The sequence below is a fragment of the Mesoplodon bidens genome (genome assembly GCF_964165515.1).
Source record: "Mesoplodon bidens genome assembly, chromosome: 2".
NCBI classification, from domain to species: Eukaryota; Metazoa; Chordata; class Mammalia; order Artiodactyla; family Ziphiidae; genus Mesoplodon; species Mesoplodon bidens.
The window spans coordinates 132202519-132220402 of NC_138177.1; the positions used below are offsets into that span (position 1 = coordinate 132202519).

At 36.1% G+C, this 17884-nt stretch overlaps 1 protein-coding gene across 3 annotated transcripts in view; it reads left to right on the forward strand.

The window, feature by feature from the left end:
* Positions 1-17884, forward strand: part of ITGB3BP (integrin subunit beta 3 binding protein) — an 86590-nt gene that overhangs the window by 4633 nt on the left and 64073 nt on the right. For all 3 annotated transcript variants that reach the window (XM_081225788.1, XM_081225789.1, XM_081225790.1), the window contains exon 2: positions 14214-14256. In XM_081225788.1, coding sequence (XP_081081914.1) covers positions 14214-14256 — 43 coding nt within the window. The remainder of the gene's footprint in view (positions 1-14213; positions 14257-17884) is intronic.

Here is a 17884-nt window from a genome sequence, read left to right on the forward strand (position 1 = left end):
CTGGGGAGACAGATTTTAGAGTCTGAGTTTATTCAAGTTAAATGCCTGCTAGAACAAATCAACACTGTTAAGAGTAAGAAAGCAGGGGCTTCCCTGGTGGCGCAGTGGTTGAGAGTCCGCCTGCCGATGCAGGGGACACAGGTTCGTGCCCCGGTCCGGGAAGATCCCACATGCTACGGAGTGGCTGGGCCCGTGAGCCATGGCCGCTGAGCCTGTGTGTGCGGAGCCTGTGCTCCGCAATGGGAGAGGCCACAACAGTGAGAGGCCCGGGTACCACACACACACACACAAAAATCCTAAGGAAGCTGCAAAACAATTATTAGAACTATTTAGCAAAGATGCAGAGCACAAAGTCAGTGTACAAAAATCAATTCTATTTCTACATGTTAGCAGTAAACACCTGGAAAATGAAGGTTAAGTTTTTCCATTTATAATTATGTAAAAAAATATATAATAAGTTTAACAGATTAACTGTTATTAATTATTAATGGAAGATTTCTACTGTGAAAATTACAAAATGTTGCTTAGAGAACATAAAGATTTAAATAAATAGGGGCATGTATGGATTGGAAGACTATATTAAAAGGTTGGTTCTCTCCAATTGATCTTTATTTATTTTTTTAATAAATTTATTTATTTTATTTATTTATTTTTGGCTGCATTGGGTCTTTGTTGCTGCTTGTGGGCCTTCTCTACTTGCCGCGAGTGGGGGCTACTCTTTGTTGCGGTGCGCGGGCTTCTCATTGCAATGGCTTCTCTTGTTGCAGAGCATGGGCTCTAGGCACATGGGTTTTAGTAGTTGTGGAACGTGGGCTCAGTAGTTGTGGCTCGCGAGCTCTAGAGCGCAGGCTCAGTAGTTGTAATGCATGGGCTTAGTTGCTCTGCAGCATGTGGGATCTTCCTGGACCAGGGCTTGAACCTGTGTCCCCTGCAATGGCAGGCAGATTCTTAACCACTGCGCCACCATGGAAGCCCTCCAATTGATCTTTAGATTCAATGCAATTCCTGTCAATCCTGGCAAACGTTTTAAAGAAATAGAAAAACTGATTTCAAAAGTTTTATAAAAAGGCTGAGGACTTACAGTAGTCCAAACAATCTTAAAAAAGAAGAATGAAGTTGGAGTACATAGACTAACTAGACTTAGTGTATGTACAAAGTATGTACACTACCTAGACTTAACTGTACTATATAAAGTGGCAGTGAATGAAATCAATGTAGTTTGGGCATAGTGGCAAATAGATAAAATGGAAAAGAATAAAAAGCCCAGAAGTAGAACCAAACCAAGTACCAAAGTAATTCAGTTGGGGAAAGAGAAATCTTTCCAACTGGTTCTGGAACACCATGTGGAAAAACAAACCAAACAACCTTGACTTCCACCTTACACCATATACAAAACTTAATTTGAGATGTAGCATAGCCTTAAATGTAACCAGTAAAGTTTCTGGAAGGAAATACATGAGAATATTGTTACAACATGGGGTAGATAAAATTTCAGGCGAGGTACATAAAGCAACCGTAAAGGAATAAAATTGATAAATCACACTACATCTAATTTATATATTCTGAATATAAGTTTAGAATATATAAAGAACTCTTGGGACTTCCCTGGTGGTCCAGTGATTAAGACTCTGCGCTTCCACTGCATGGGGCACAGGTTCGATCCCTGGTCAGGGAACTAAGATCCCACATGCTGCGTGGAGTAGCCAAAAAAAAAAAAAAAAAAGAATATATGAAGAACTCTTACAACTCAACAGTAAAAAGATTAAAACCTTATTAAAATAATGGTCCAAAGACTTGATCCAATTCTTAATAAAAGCAGTTACGTGGGCTTCCCTGGTGGCGCAGTGGTTGAGAGTCTGCCTGCCGATGCAGGGGACACGGGTTCGTGCCTCGGTCCGGGAAGATCCCACATGCCATGGAGCGGCTAGGCCCGTGAGCCATGACTGCTGAGCCTGTGCATCCAGAGCCCGTGCTCCGCAATGGGAGAGGCCACAGCAGTGAGGGATCCGCGTACCGCAAAAAAAAAAAGTTAACGTGAATGGCAAATAAGCATTTTGTTAGACATCAGGGAAATACAAGTTATAATTAAATTGAAATACTATATAACACCCAATAAATTAGCTGTACAGTTGACCCTTGAACAACGTGGATTTGAACTGTGAGGGTCCACTTACATGCCCATTCTTTTCAATAAATCTGTACTACAGTACTGCATAATCTGTGGTTGGTTGAATCTGTGGCTATGGAACCAAAGATATAGAAGACCAAGTATAAACTTGTACATGGATTTTTTTTTTGATGTGGACCATTTTTAAAGTCTTTATTGAATTTGTTACGATATTGCTTCTGTTTTATGTTTTGGCCTTTTGGCCACGAGGCATGTGGGATCCTAGCTTCCCAACCAGGGATCGAACCTGCCCCGCTGCCCTCCGCACCCCACCCCCCGCCCCGGCCCCACACCGGAAGGTGAAGTCCTAACCACCTGACCGCCAGGGAAGTCCCTATACATGGATTTTTGACTGCAGGGGGTTCAGCACCCTAACCCCCCACATTGTTCAAGAGTCAACTGTGTATTCATTATACATTTTGAGAATACTAGGTAAATAATGAATCTTAGTGAATAGATTTGCTTTGCACAGAAGTATGGGTTAGCACTTCTTCAACTAGTTTCTGTGTGCTCTAGGCTTGAGAGAATAAATTTATTGCAGATAATGTGAGCTAGGGTTTCACTGTAGGCTGAGGAATTTAAAATATGTTGCCTTTGTATTGGAGGTATCAATATGAAATCATGGATTTTTAAATATATGTATAAAGATCCAGGTAGATAGAAAAGTATGTGTGTGTGTTTTCTGTTCTAGCTCTGTCCCTTGCCTTTAAGCAATGACATAAGTATCAATGAACACACCTAGTGCCGAGATTTTGATTTATAAATGCCATTGTCCACTAAAAAGAACCAAGTTTCTTTAAAGGAAACACTAATTCCAGTGCTGGAGCAGAGAACATTTTGTGTCAGTGAGTGTGCATGTGCAAATAAGGAAATATAATGAAATGCTCAAAAAATTACAGGTACATAAGGTACATTGGAGGCAGTGTGAAAGGGGAATGATCCAATTGCCAAATCTGGGACAATTAAGCATCAACATAAATGGTAGGAATTGATTATAATCCATTGGATTAAATAAAATTCCATGATTCTATAGTGATATAAATAAATGAATAAAGAGGAGAGAAAGGAAAGCTATTCCTTGGAATGGAATGCTAATTAATAAATATAAATGGTAAGATTAGAAAATTATCAATGGTTCTTTAAAAGTATTAGGACAAAGTTTGATAGGAAACAAGATATTTACATATAAGATTTCTTATGTATTACACTGGAGAAAACTGGCAGATAACATCTTAATCAATGATCAAAATACATATCACTGATATTGTGAGAAACCAACATCATGTGCCTCAAGTTATCATGCTCTCAAAAGGACACAGCATCATTTTTGTAATACTTATGGCAAAAAACCCACATAGCCTCATCATGAGAAAATGTCAGATAAACCCAAATTGGCAGATATTCTACAAAGATAACTAGCCTGTGCTCTTGAAAAATGTCAAGGTCAAACAAAAGAAAGGTTGAGGAGGAGCTGTTCTAGGTAAGGGAGACTAAAGAGATGGGACAATAAAATGCAGTGAGTGATCCAGGATTGGATCCTAGACTTGGTGGTAGGGGGTGGGGCAGATTGGCTATAAGGGGCACTTTTGGAGCAAGTTGTAAAATTTGAATATGGACTCTTGAAAGTAGTATTGTATCAATGATAAATTTCCTGATTTCAATCAATATGCAAAAATCAGTTGCATTTCTCTACACTAGTAAACAACTACCAGAAAAACAAATTAAGAAAACAATTCTGTTTACAATTGCATCAAAAAAGAATAACATTCCTAGGAATAAATTTAATCAAGGAGGTAAAAGACATGTACACTGAAGACTATAAGACATTGATAAAAGAACATGAAGAAGACAGAAATAAACACAAAGATATTCCATTCTTATGGATTGGAAGGATTAACATTGTTAAAATGTCCATACTACCCAAAGCAGTCTACAGATTCAATGCAGTCCTTATCAAAATTCCAGTGGTATTTTTCACAGAAATAGAACAAACAATCCTAAAATTTGTATGGAACCACAAAAGACCCTGAATAGCCAAAGCAGTCTTGAGAAAGAGCAAAGCAAAGTTTGAAAGCATCGTGCTGATTTCAAACTATATTTCAAAGTATAAAAATCAAAACAGTATGGTATTGGCATAAAAACAGGCACATAGATCAATGGAACAGAATAGTGACTCCAAAAGTAAACCCACACATATTTTGTCAATTAATTTACAACAAAGGAGCCAAGAATATACAATACAATATGAAAGACAGTCTCTTCAGTATATGGTGTTGGGAAAACTGACAGGCCGATGTAAAAGAATGAAACTGGACCCCTATCTTACACCATACACAAAAAATCAACTCAAAATGGATTAAAGACTTGAAGGTAATACCTAAGATCATAAACCTCTTGAAGAAAACATAAGCCATAAGCTCCTTAACACTAGTCTCGGCAATGATTTTTTGGATCTGACACCAGAAGCAAAGGCAATAACAGCAAAAATAAGTGAGACTACATCAAAGCAAAAAGCTTCTGCACAGCAAAGGAAGTCAGCAAAATGAAAAGGCAGTCTACAGAATGGGAGAAAGTAATTGCAAATCGTGTATCTGATAAGGGATTAATACACAAAGAACTCATACAACTCAATAGCAAAAAGCCCCCCAAACAATCCAATTTAAAAACTGGGCAGAGCTGCTTGTAAATTTTGGAGATTAATCCTTTGTCAATTTAATCTGCAAAATTTACAAGCAGCTCATGCAGTTCAATATCAAAAAAACAAACCACCCAATCCAAAAATGGGCAGAAGACCTAAATAGACAGTTCTCCAAAGAAGATATACAGATTGCCAACAAACACATGAAAGAATGCTCAACATCATTAATCATTAGAGAAATGCAAATCAAAACTACAATGAGATATCATCTCACACCGGTCAGAATGGCCATCATCAAAAAATCTACAAACAATAAATGCTGGAGAGGGTGTGGAAAAAAGGGAACACTCTTGCACTGTTGGTGGGAATGTAAATTGATACAGCCACTATGGAGAGCAGTATGGAGGTTCCTTAAAAAACTAAAAATAGAACTACCATACGACCCAGCAATCCCACTACTGGGCATATACCCTGAGAAAACCATAATTCAAAAAGAGTCATGTACCACAATGTTCATTGCAGCTCTATTTACGATAATCAGGACATGGAAGCAACCTAAGTGTCCATCGACAGATGAATGGATAAAGAAGATGTGGCACATATATACAATGGAATATTACTCATCCATAAAAAGAAACAAAACTGAGTTATTTGTAGTGAGGTGGATGGACCTAGAGTCTGTCATACAGAGTGAAGTAAGTCAGAAAGAGGAAAACAAATACCGTACGCTAATGCATATATATGGAATCTAAAAAAACATAGTCATGAAGAACCTAGGGGCAAGACGGGAATAAAGACGCAGAGAGTGGCATGGACATATATACACTACCAAATGTAAAATAGCTAGCTAGTGGAAAGCAGCTGCATAGCACAGGGAGATCAGCTCGGTGCTTTGTGACCACCTAGAGGGGTGGGATAGGGAGGGTGGGAGGGAGGGAGATGCAAGAGGGAAGAGATATGGGGATATATGTATATGTATATGTGTAGCTGATTCAGTTTGTTATAAAGCAGAAACTAACACACCATTGTAAAGCAATTACACTCCAATAAAGATGTTAAAAATAAAACCAAAAAAACTGGGCAGAGGACCTGAATAGACATTTTTTCCAGAGAAGACATACAGATGGCTAACAGGTACGTGAAAAGGTGCTCAACGTCACTAATCAGCAATGAAATGCAAATCAAAACCACAATGAGATGTCACCTCACACCTGTTAGAATGGCTCTTATCAAAAAGACAAGAGAGGGCCTCCCTGGTGGCGCAGTGGTTGAGAGTCCGCCTGCCGATGCAGGGGATACGGGTTCGTGCCCCGGTCTGGGAGGATCCCATATGCCGCGGAGCGGCTGGGCCCGTGAGCCATGGCCGCTGGGCCTGCACATCCGGAGCCTGTGCTCCGCAACGGGAGAGGCCACAACAGTGAGAGGCCCGCATACCGCAAAAAGAAAAAAAAAGACGAGATAGCAAGTTCTGGTGAGGATGTGGAGAAAGGGGAACCCTGTGCACTGTTGGTGGGAATGTAAACGGGTGCAGCCACTATGGAAAACAATAAGGAGGTTCCTCAAAATGCAGAACTTCTATATGATCCAGCAACTCCACTTCTGGGTGTTTATCTGAAGGAAATCAAAACATTAACTACATAAGATACATGCACTCCCATGTTCATTACAGTATTATTTACAATAGCCAAATATTCACCAATGGATGAATGGATAAAGAAAATGTGATATATATATATACAATGGAATATTATTCAGCTATAACAAAGAAGAAAATCCTTCCGTTTGCAATATGGATGGACCTTGAGGGTATTATGCTAAATGAAATAAGTCAGAAAGAAAAAGGTGAATACCATATGATCTCACTTATATTTGGAATCTTTAAAAAGAACAAACTCAGAAAAGATCAGACTTGTGTTTACTAGAGGTGGGGGATAGGGAGGGAGGAATTGGAGGAAGGTGGTCAAAAGGTACAAACTTCTAGTTATGAAATAAATTAAGTCCTGGGGATGTAATGTACAGCAGGGTTACTATAGTTAATAATACTATATTGTATGTTTGAAAGTTGCTAAGAGATTAGATCTCAAAAGTTCTTATCACAAGAGAAAAAGTTGTAACTATCTGTGGTGATGGATTTTAACTAGACTTACTATGATGATCATTTTACAATATAAACATATATTGAATCATGTTGTACATCTGAAATTAATGTTATATTTCAATTATATTTCAAAAAATTTTCCTGATTTTGATGATTGTATTGTGAATATGTAAGAGAATATCCTTGTTCTTAGAAAAACACACAGAAATATTTATGGATAAAGGTATGCAGTGTCTCCAACTTATTTTCAATGGATCATAAAAAAGATTTTGCACTGTATATGTATGTGTGTGTGTATGTTTCTATAGAGAATGATAAAGCAACTGGGACAAAATGTAAACAAGTATTAAGTCTGGGTAAAGGATATCAAAAGCTGTTATTCCTAGAATATTTTTTAACTTTAAAAATATATAAAAATTAAAAGTTCCCAAAATATACCCATCAAATTGTTTTAAAAAATGCTAATGGATGGATTAAACAGTAAATTAGATACAATTAAAGAAAGAATTACACAACTAAAGATAAACCTGAAGAAATTGCCTGACAGCATAGAGATCAATGATAAGAAATAGATGTTTAGAGATATGGAAAATGGAATAGAAAATCTAAAATTTCTTCTAGAGGGAGTCTCAGAAAGGTAGAATCAAGGAGAGCCAATATTTGGAGAAATTATGGCTTAGATTTTTCCAGAACTGATAAAACACAAATCCATATGAGACTGCCTTAGAGATAAGGCAGTGTTAATATGACATCCTTTGGGAACCTGCATTTAAAGCACCTTAAATAGAATTGAAGGATTATAAAAAATGTAAGGAATTAAATATATTCTTGCATTTAAGGCTGACGTTTTAAGTAAAAAAAAATTAAATAAATTATTAATTTATATAACACCTTTGTGCCAATCACTGTGTCAGGCTTTGGGGATTCAAATATGAACAGATGTTACACTCTCTAGTTTGCATTTTAGTGGGAGAGATAGTTCAACAAGTATTTTTAGAACTCATAATTTACCAGTTAACAGACAAGATGCTAATGATATAAATACGTTAGTCTAGGGAGGAAATAGACTATTTCAACTTGATAAGTTTAATGAGAAGGACATGCACAAGTATTATAGGTATGGAATGGAAAGATCCTTAGTGCAATCTGGACAGTGTCAGGGAAAAATTAAATATGCCTGTGCTGGAATCTCAAAGAAAAGGTAGACATCAATGTTAGTTTATTGTTAATTTTTATGTTGTAAAATATTATACCTACAAAAAGGTATATAAAATATCACCAGTCTACCACATTTAATTCTGATAAACTTGTTTAGCCCCTTTTAGTAGAATCTTTTAAAAGACTTATTCATGTCCTTTATATATGTATGTGTGATGATACACATATGTATATGTTTCTCACAGAAGGTAATAGTAATGAATGTTTTATTAATGTTCATTTTTGAGAGTACTCATTTAAGAATGAAATGATCTTATGGCATTTCTCATTTTATTCAACCCAAAGAACTTCTCACCTCCATCCATGTATCTTCTGGGTTCAGTATTCCCCAATATATCCCTTTTATGTCTGTAAAAATTCTTTAGCTAATTCTTTATTAATCTTTTGAGAGAGCAGCTTTTGACACCATAAACGTGTTGCCCAATAACTGGTTAAGGTTTTGGCTAGTTTTATCATGAAGAATAACAAGATTAATCATTTATTTAGTTGCTTTCACGTGGTGACCATATTTCTCCATGCAGTGGAGTGATAATCCCACTTACCCATGCTGTGATGGTGAATTATTATGTGACCTCTGTCAATGTTGAACATGAAAAAGCATAGGCTTGAATGAAAGGGAGAATGCAAAAGGATATAGGAGATTCTTCTCCCTTCTTTGCTTATTCCCTTACATGGAATGGAAAAGGTATCATTTTAGATTTCTCAATTTGTACCTAAAGAGTCACATGGGATGTGAATTTGGCCATTGCCTTTCATCAAAGGATTTCTAAGCATCTCATAAGCATATTCCATAATCCTCTAAACACTGTTTGTGTAGTCGTAGCTGGCAATATTATTGTCTCCATTATAGAGAGAAGTAAATGGAAGCACTGATATACTAAGTGATATTTTTATCTTCCATTCAGAAATTTACCACTGGTTTACAGGCCAGTATTATTTATCACCTTTATGAAGCTTAGTGAGATTATGTGATTTGCCCAACCTTAGGGGGAAAATTTGGCATAACATCAAGGCTCCTGAGTCTTATATGCCTTACTAATTTTATCTCCTCCCCACACACATACACTCTTACCTTCAGCTCTATTGAAAATCATATTTAATCCAATGTTTTAAAAGTCCTGTAAGGGACGAGGGGTTACTATTAGTCATGATTGTGGTTACTTATGTGAGAGAAAGGAGGGGTGAACAAGATGGGACAAATGGAGGGTTTTGGGGGAGAGCTGGCAAACTTCTGTTTCTTGATCCTGGGTGATGGTTACAAGGGTGGTTGCCTTATAATAATCCATTAAGCAATATATTTTTTAATGTAAAACAAAAAGTCCTGTAAGGGAACCTCAAATCATGTTGCTTCATGAGTCTTTGAGGTGTTATTCCTGGTTCTTAATTAGGAATCAAATGATAGCTTATTTTTTCTAGAATAGTTTTTTTAAATATTGTAACTGCTGTTAGTAATGTTACATACTAAAACTCATGCACTTGTTCTGTTCTGATGAGTTAGAGAATCCTATTCAGTATACTACCATGTGGTAAGCTAAATAAAATAGTGGAAGATGGTGTTAGAGAGTAATATGGCTAATTCTACATGGTTACTTTCTTTTCTTTTCCTGTTGATATAAAACTACATATCTTTATCTTTCTTAAATTCTCACCAGCAGTAATGCTGGTAGCAACCAGAATTTTGATCCCAGTGAACCTAAACCTAGTACACCTAAGTGTACTAGGGGTACTGTAGTATTCAAATTGTGGGCATTGGTGTAAATTTGGGTAAAGTTGAAAGTGAGAAGTAATCTGTAGAGCAGCGGTCCCCAACCTTTTTGGCACCAGGAACCGGTTTCGTGGAAGACAGTTTTTCCACGGACCAGGGTGTGGGTGTGGGGGGGTGATATGATGGTTCAGGCAGTAATGCAAGCAATGGGGAGTGACCGATGAAGCTTCACTCACTCGCCCGCCACTGCCCACTGTGCAGCCCAGTTCCTAACAGGCCGCAGACTGGTACCGGTCCACGGCCTGGGGGTTGGAGACCTCTGCCATAGAGATTATAAGGTTACCCATAAGAGGGAGGTAATTAGAATATAATAGGTAGGTGCCCATTTAAACTTTATTTATTTATTTTTAATTGTGAAATATACATAGCATAAAATTTACCATTTTAACCATTTTAAAGTATACAGTTCTGTGGCACTTAAGTCCAGGTCACCCTTGAGTAAATTGGGGATTTACTCTAGTTACAGTCCACTTATAACTATAGGTAGACTAGTTATAGTCCACCTATAACTTTACAGTCAGCATTCTCTATCCCTGGTACTGCATCCACGGATTCAACCAACTGCAGATTGTGTAGTACTGTAGTATGTATTTCTTGAAAAAAAAAACTCGAGAATAGGTGGACCCTTGCAGTTCAAATTCGTGTTGTTCAGGGGTCAACTGTACATTCACATCGTTGTACAACTATTACCATCATCCAACTCCAAAACTTTTTTCATCTTGCAAAACTGAAATTTCCTATCCATTGAACAGTAATTCCCTATTTACCCCTCCTCCTAGCCCCTGGCAACTACCTTTCTATTTTCTTTTTTTTTCTATAATATATATATACTTTTAATTTTTATTGGAGTATAGTTACTTTACAATGTTGTGTTAGTTTATACTGTACAGCAAAGTGAATCAGCTATACGTATACATATATCCCCTCATTTTTGGATTTTCTTCTCATTTAGGTCACCACAGAGCACTGAGTAGAGTTCCCTGTGCTATACAGTAGGTTCTCATTAGTTATCTATTTTATACATAGTATCAGTAGTGTATATATTGTCAGTCCCAATCTCCCAATTCATCCCACCCCCCTGCTTCCCCCTTGGTATCCATACATAAATGTCTGTGTCTCTATTTCTGCTTTGTAAATAAGATTGTCTATACCAGTTTATTCAGATTCCACGTATACGCATTAATATACGATATTTGTTTTTCCCTTTCTGCCTTACTTCACTCTGTATGACAGTCCCTAGGTCCATCCATGTCTCTACAAATGACCCAATTTCGTTCCTTTTTATGGCTGAGTAATATTCCACTGTATATATGTACCAATCTTCTTTATCCATTCCTTTGTTGATGGACATTTAGGTTGCTTCCATGTCCTGGCTATTGTAAATAGTACTGCAATGAACACTGGGGTGCATGACTGCTTTAAGCACCTCATTTGAGTGGAATTATATAGTATTTGTCCTTTTTTGCTTGGCTTATTTCACTTAGCATAATGTCTTCAAGGTTTATCCATGTTGTAGCATGTGGACTTTCTTTCCTTTGAAGGCTGAATAATATTCTCTTGTATATGTATGTACCAAATTTATTACTTATTCCTCTGTCCACAGACACTTGCATTGCTTTCACCTTTTGGCTATTGTGAATACTGCTGTTATGAACATGGGTGTACAAATATCTGTTTGTGTCCCTACTTTCAGTTCTTTTGGGTATATCATAAGTGGGATTACTGGATTATATGTTCATTCTAGGTTTAATTTTTTGAGGAACTGCCAAACTATTTCCATAGCAGCTGTACCATTTTACAGCCCCACCAGCACAAGAGTTCCAGTTTCTCTATCCTGGCCAACACTTATTTTCTGGTTTTTTTTGATAGTAGCCATCCTGATGGTTGTAAAGTGGTATCTTGTGGTTCTGATTTGTGTGTCTGTGGTTCTGATTTGCATTTCCCTAATACTAGCGATGTTGAGCATCGTTTCTTCTGTTTACCAGCCATTTGTATATTTTCTTTGGAGAACTGTCAATCTGAGTTCTTTGCCTATTTGGGGATGCCCATTTTTTTAAAATCAAGGTAGTAACCACAAGAGCTGCTTATTACTTTACAGAACTATCAGAGATATATCACTTTTAATTGCTAACTAATACTGGTAGGAAATGAGTAAGAACTTTAGGAAAATATTTGTCCCACATATCTAATCAAGTTTTGCCCGTCCTTCCTTTGTGTGTTTCATCCATCTCTTCCTCTCTGTTTCTGTTAACATCATCCTAATCCACTTAGCATCATCTATGCTACAGTTGTTTGTGAGTTTTTTAAAAAGGGTAAAAGCATTTAGTAGGTGCTTAATTTAATAACTGATATCTTGACACTGGGCCCAGTTCTACCAGAATGGTAAGAATAGATGGTCATAAATTCCTCTAGTAGGTTTGTTTTTCTTTACCTCTTTAGCTCCTCCCCCTCAATTCAAAAAGGATTTATTATGAACAGGGTGTAAAATCTGAGTTTCTCTCCCTCAAACTGTGTGATAGGGGGCAAATCACACCAACTCTTCCCTATTGAATGACCTAAGTAATCTCTTAGTTTTCTCCTAGTCTTGTCTAGTAAATGTCTTTATGATTCTTGTAACTGTTACCAGCTTTTGGATATTAGATGCCTGAATTATCTGAGAACCACGTTACCCACAATAAATCATGTTTTTAGATTCTCACTAAACTGTTAGAGTGAGAGATAACAGTCTAACTCAGATCACTTTCTTATTTACTTTTACATATCTCCTTGGGCTTCTTAGATCAACCCAGGACCTAAAGTGGAAACCTTTTAAATACAAATATTTAGTTTCTCTAAGAATTAGCCATCACTAATAAAGCAAGAATATTTTGAATGGTTAATATGGGGGGTGGGGATGTTTACTTCTAAAAAGTAGTATTGTATCTTAACAGTATTTAAAAACAAAGGCTGAAAAATGCTGTACTGTGTACTTTTAGTTTTTGATTTCTACTTTTGAAGTTTTATAAATACAAGAACATCTCACACACCTGAATAGGGTAATATATATTCCAAAGCTAAATATGAGTACTTTTTTTGATTAGCTGCCATTTTTGTTCATAACCTCTGTTCTCTTCTTGCTTCATTGAGAATTCACATTAAGTTGATTTCAAGTGGACTTCTAAAAGATATGAGCAATTCTTTAAACCAATTTAGTTAATTTTAAGAAATAATGTTATGTGATAGGCTAATGTAGGTATAATAGCAAAATTAAGTGAACTATTTTAGATAGATTAAATTTTTGTATTTAATATTTATTGCTGAGTAATTTTTATAAATTGTCCATCTCTTCTATTCCTGCTTCTGTCACTTGTTTGAAAGTCAGTAGTCACTTATTTATGAATAGTCATTTTCTAGGGTCTATAAATTTTGTTTGGTTTTCTGTAGTACAACCTTTATAATAAAATTTGTTTGCTTTATGCTCAAATTCTCTAATATTTTAAATAACTTAATTTCTTTTTCTCAGAAATCGAGAAAGTACTTTTAACGTCGCATTTGTCACTGGGAAAACTAGTTTTAATTTATATTGACCTTTTTCTCCTTTGAGCATTTAGTCTGTGTTCAATAAAATGTTGATGACTGCTTTTTAGAAGACAGCTGTATGAAATAAAGTATTATAAATATTCAGCTTTCCTTTCTAAGCATTGTCACCAACAGCTGGGCATCCAGTTTAGCAGAACAGATTTTGCACAGAGAGAGCCTGGCATGTTCCTGAATCAGTTTAGTGAAGGAGACAAAAAATAGTTTCTTATGGATTGGGGACTTATAAAGACATAGAGCATCTGTTCCTCAGTTAAGTCATAGTCTGGTAGCACTGAATCATGTTTAAAGCTAGAATAATGTGCAAAACTTTTTCACCTTGCCCATACTTTTATGTTAATAGCTAGTGTATTATTTCTGCAAATAATATACTTTCAACATCTCCATTGAAGGTATGTAAATTATTTTCCTTTTATGTATAATTTTTGTTAGTGGTATTTTAAAACACACAAATATATGAATTTTTTACTAAGATTATTTTATAATATAACTTTAGTGTTTGAATTGTATAATGGTGCGTATATATAAAACTACATATATAAAAATCCATTTAAATATTTAATTATGATTTCATCTTGATATATGCTATCAAAAAAAACAGTTTCATCATTGTGAAAATTGCTTTCTTCATAGGTATTCTACTTTAGTTGGTGAAAGTAACTTAGAATCTTTGTTTATATAGATTACTCTTAAATACTTGGCTACTTAAAGCATATTAAATCTAAGATGTCTTTAACTATTTTGTTTGCAGTGTTAAAAGATCACTGAAATTGGATGATCTGTTAAAAGCAAATGTAAGTATTTACTTATGAGTTTGTAATTGTGTAATAAGATTGTGTTTTTAATTTTTTAACAGCTAATTTACCCTTATACTAAATGTAAAAAGTATCAAAAAAAACACCACTGAGACATAATTGTTATTGGTACACCATTTTCTACATATAAAATTTGTAATCTAATATATGGAAATTCCTGGCCAGCTTGAGGTTTTTATTTAAAGGGCAAATTATTTGAAGCCTTAATGAAATAATTTAGTAGAAATTAATTCACTATTTGTAGAAAAAAATGCTCTGCCACTTAAATGCAGATAAATAAAGATGGAACAATGGCAGTGCTTTAATCTGCATTCTCTAATCTGCTAAATTGAAATAAAAACATTAACGTTTTTATATCAAAAAGATAATTACCCCCTCAGCTACGCTGGCATGAATAAACAATTAAATACTAACACTGTAATAAATTTCACTGTAGTTGTCACAATAAGAATAAAATTGTACTGTTGCTATTACTTTTTGTAAATCTCATCATAGCACATTACCAATACCAGCATATCATGACATATGCTAGTTTATTATCTTTTCATTAACAGTATTGGATCTAGATACAAACACTAATACTGGGATACTTATGGCCTTAGTAATCTTAAATGCAAGTAAGTTGGTGAGAAAGTAAATTAAAACAAATAGCTAGTCAGTAAATGTGCTCCTATGTGAGATCCCATTTGAGAATGCCATTTCAAGAAATGGGTTTTATATGGAATTTCTCTTCAGAAGACTCACTGATATTTAACAATTTACCATTTTTAAAACTTCCTAGATGGTTTTTTAAAAAATTTAAACAAAGTGGCAAAATACTGCAATGCCACTAAAAAAATCATTAACGGTGTAATTAGCAATTTAGAACACCATTATCCAACTTGTTCTGGACAGAATGCAGCTGTGACTGTAATTTTGCATCTGTTTCCTTGGTCAGAATGGTATTTTGGTAGATGAGTAGTCCAGCTTGAAATGAAATACTGTTCTTTCCTTCCCCAAAACTGTTCTTTGGGAGGTGGTAACATCATTTGAATGGAAGAGAATGGCCATTTAGGAATTCATCCTTTTCATAAAGTACAGTTGTCGTCATGGCAAGCTTTCTATCCATTTTTTCTCCAGATTAGGATGTGTCAAGGTAGCCAGTGACACAGCTAATATCCTGTATTAGAAAAATGTATTGTTATGTTTGGCCCAATTCTGTACCTTTAAACCAGTTGACTTAGCTTGGTACCACATGGCCACCAACTGCTAAATGCAGGTTCCTAGCATCCTAGCCTGGGCCTTCAACATTCCTGTTTTCTAACCTATTTCTAATATTTATTATTATTTCTGATATTTCCAGCTTTTGTATCTTGCCTCATAATTTGTTTGCAGCTCTATCTTAGATCTGACAGCTTTGGCTCTGGTGCTAAGTCTAGGCTTCTCTCTTTAGGTACATTTATGCTTCTATCCATTCCAGTAACAGCTAAGCCCTGAAGCAGCCTGGTTCCCAAGAATCTGCCTACATGCCAGTGATCCCATTGAGGCTGCCTTAGTCCGTGTGAAGGAAAATCAGACATTTACTTATAATTCTAAGAGCACCTAATTGCTGTGAAGCTACAGAGGAACTAGTAGTAACTTTGTGGTCATTTTGCCTTACCCATATGATGCTGAAGGAAGAAGGCTCTGGTGTCCAAGGAAAGGAGATGGCTCTTATATGCCAGTTGGTTGAAGTGGAGCCTGTTCATTCTAAACAACTGTTGTTTCCTCTCCCAACAATAATTAGAACTACCAAATCCCAGTGTTCCCAATGTGGCTACAGACCTTCATGGAGATTAATGCTCCATGATGTTAGGGCAAGTCTGCAAAAGTAATTTTCCTTATGATTACCCTAATAGGGAAAACAGAGGTATGGATCATTCCCTGTTATCTTCCTTTAATATATATAGAGTATATACTACGAGTACCACTACTTGCTGAACCTCTCAAATTGTTGAGTGATGAAGGTTTTGATTTATCATTACCTGCAACATTGGGGTTGCTGAAGTTATTGCCCTCCAAGCACTGTTTCTAGATGAATTTTCAGAAACAAAGTTGAGTTATTTATTACAGACTGTTGCCAATGGCAGTCCAGATGAATTTATAGGGACAGCTAGCTACCTGGTCACATACCTAGCCAGTTTGACCTAATCTCTTTCAGGCTACTTCAGAGAAGGAATGGGAGAAGCAGATGCTGCAGATTGGGAAGGGAAGGAGCATACTTCCTACCAAGGCCAACTCAATAGGCATGCTGCTAGAAGGAATGCAGTGCAGGTTTGGGGGAGGTTTGCTGATTTGGGCATACATACCCAGTCGAAATACCGTTAGTAGGATACTTCTAAGTCTGATTATTCCCATGGCCTAACCTTATCTCTCTGAGATAAGGCTTTTACTGACTCCTGAAATTAGAAAGAACTTGGGACTTCAGGGCATTAGGAAATATTATAGCTCATATTCTGTAGGCTTACTTATTGATTTGTAGGCACGTCTGCTCCTTTTTCTCCCCCTCCCTCCCTCTTCTTCCTTCCTTACCTTTTTATTATGGAAATTTTCAAATATACACAAAAGTAGAGACAATAATACAGTGAACTACCATGTAACCATCACCCAGCTTCAAATATTATTAACATTTTGCTTCATCTATTTATATATATATGTACACATATATTAATGTATATATGTGTGTATGTATCTGTATATTTTTTCCTGGAATTTTACAAATCCCAGACATGTTATTTCACCAGAATATTCTTCAGTATGCATTTCTAACAGATAATGACTTCTTTCATAACTATAGTGCCATTATCATACCTTACAAAATAAGAAGTAATTCCTTAATAATATCTTTTTAAAATTATTATTTATTTATTTGGTTGTGCCAGGTCTTAGTTGTGGCTCATGGGCTCCTTAGTTGTGGCATGCAAACTCTTAGTTGCGACACACGTGTGGGATCTAGTTCCCCGGCCAGGGATCGAACCCGGGCCCCCTGCATTGGGAGCGCGGAGTCTTTACCACTGCACCAGGGAAGTCCCAATAATATCTTTCACCCAGTTTATGTTCACATTTCTGTAGTTGTTTCAAAATGTCCTTTTACAGTTGGCTTATTAAAATCAGGATCCAAACAAGGTTTACACATTGTAGTGGTTCTTATGAACCTTGAGATTTTTTTCCACCCAACTCCTTTTAAATCTTTAAAAATCTCACTCTTTTTCTTGTAAGTTATTTTTTGGAAAAAACTGAAATATTTTTTCCATATTTCACATTCTAGATTTGGTTGATTGTTTTCTTGTGGTGTCCTTTAAGTGATTTCTCTAATCTTCATATTTCCTATAAAACTTGTAGTTAAAACTAGAGGCTTGATTAGATTCTGGTTCATATTTTGATAAGAATGCCTCATATGTAGTCTGTGTAGTTCCTGTCTCATCACCTCAGGAGGCACAAAATGGTCTTGGTTTCAGGTGTTACCAGCCTGATCCACCCATAATAAAATTCTCTGTCAGTCTTTCTCCTAATGGTTTTTTTTTAATTCATTGATGATTATTTTATAGATTCCTTATTTCACTACAGTTACCAAATATTGATTCCTTTT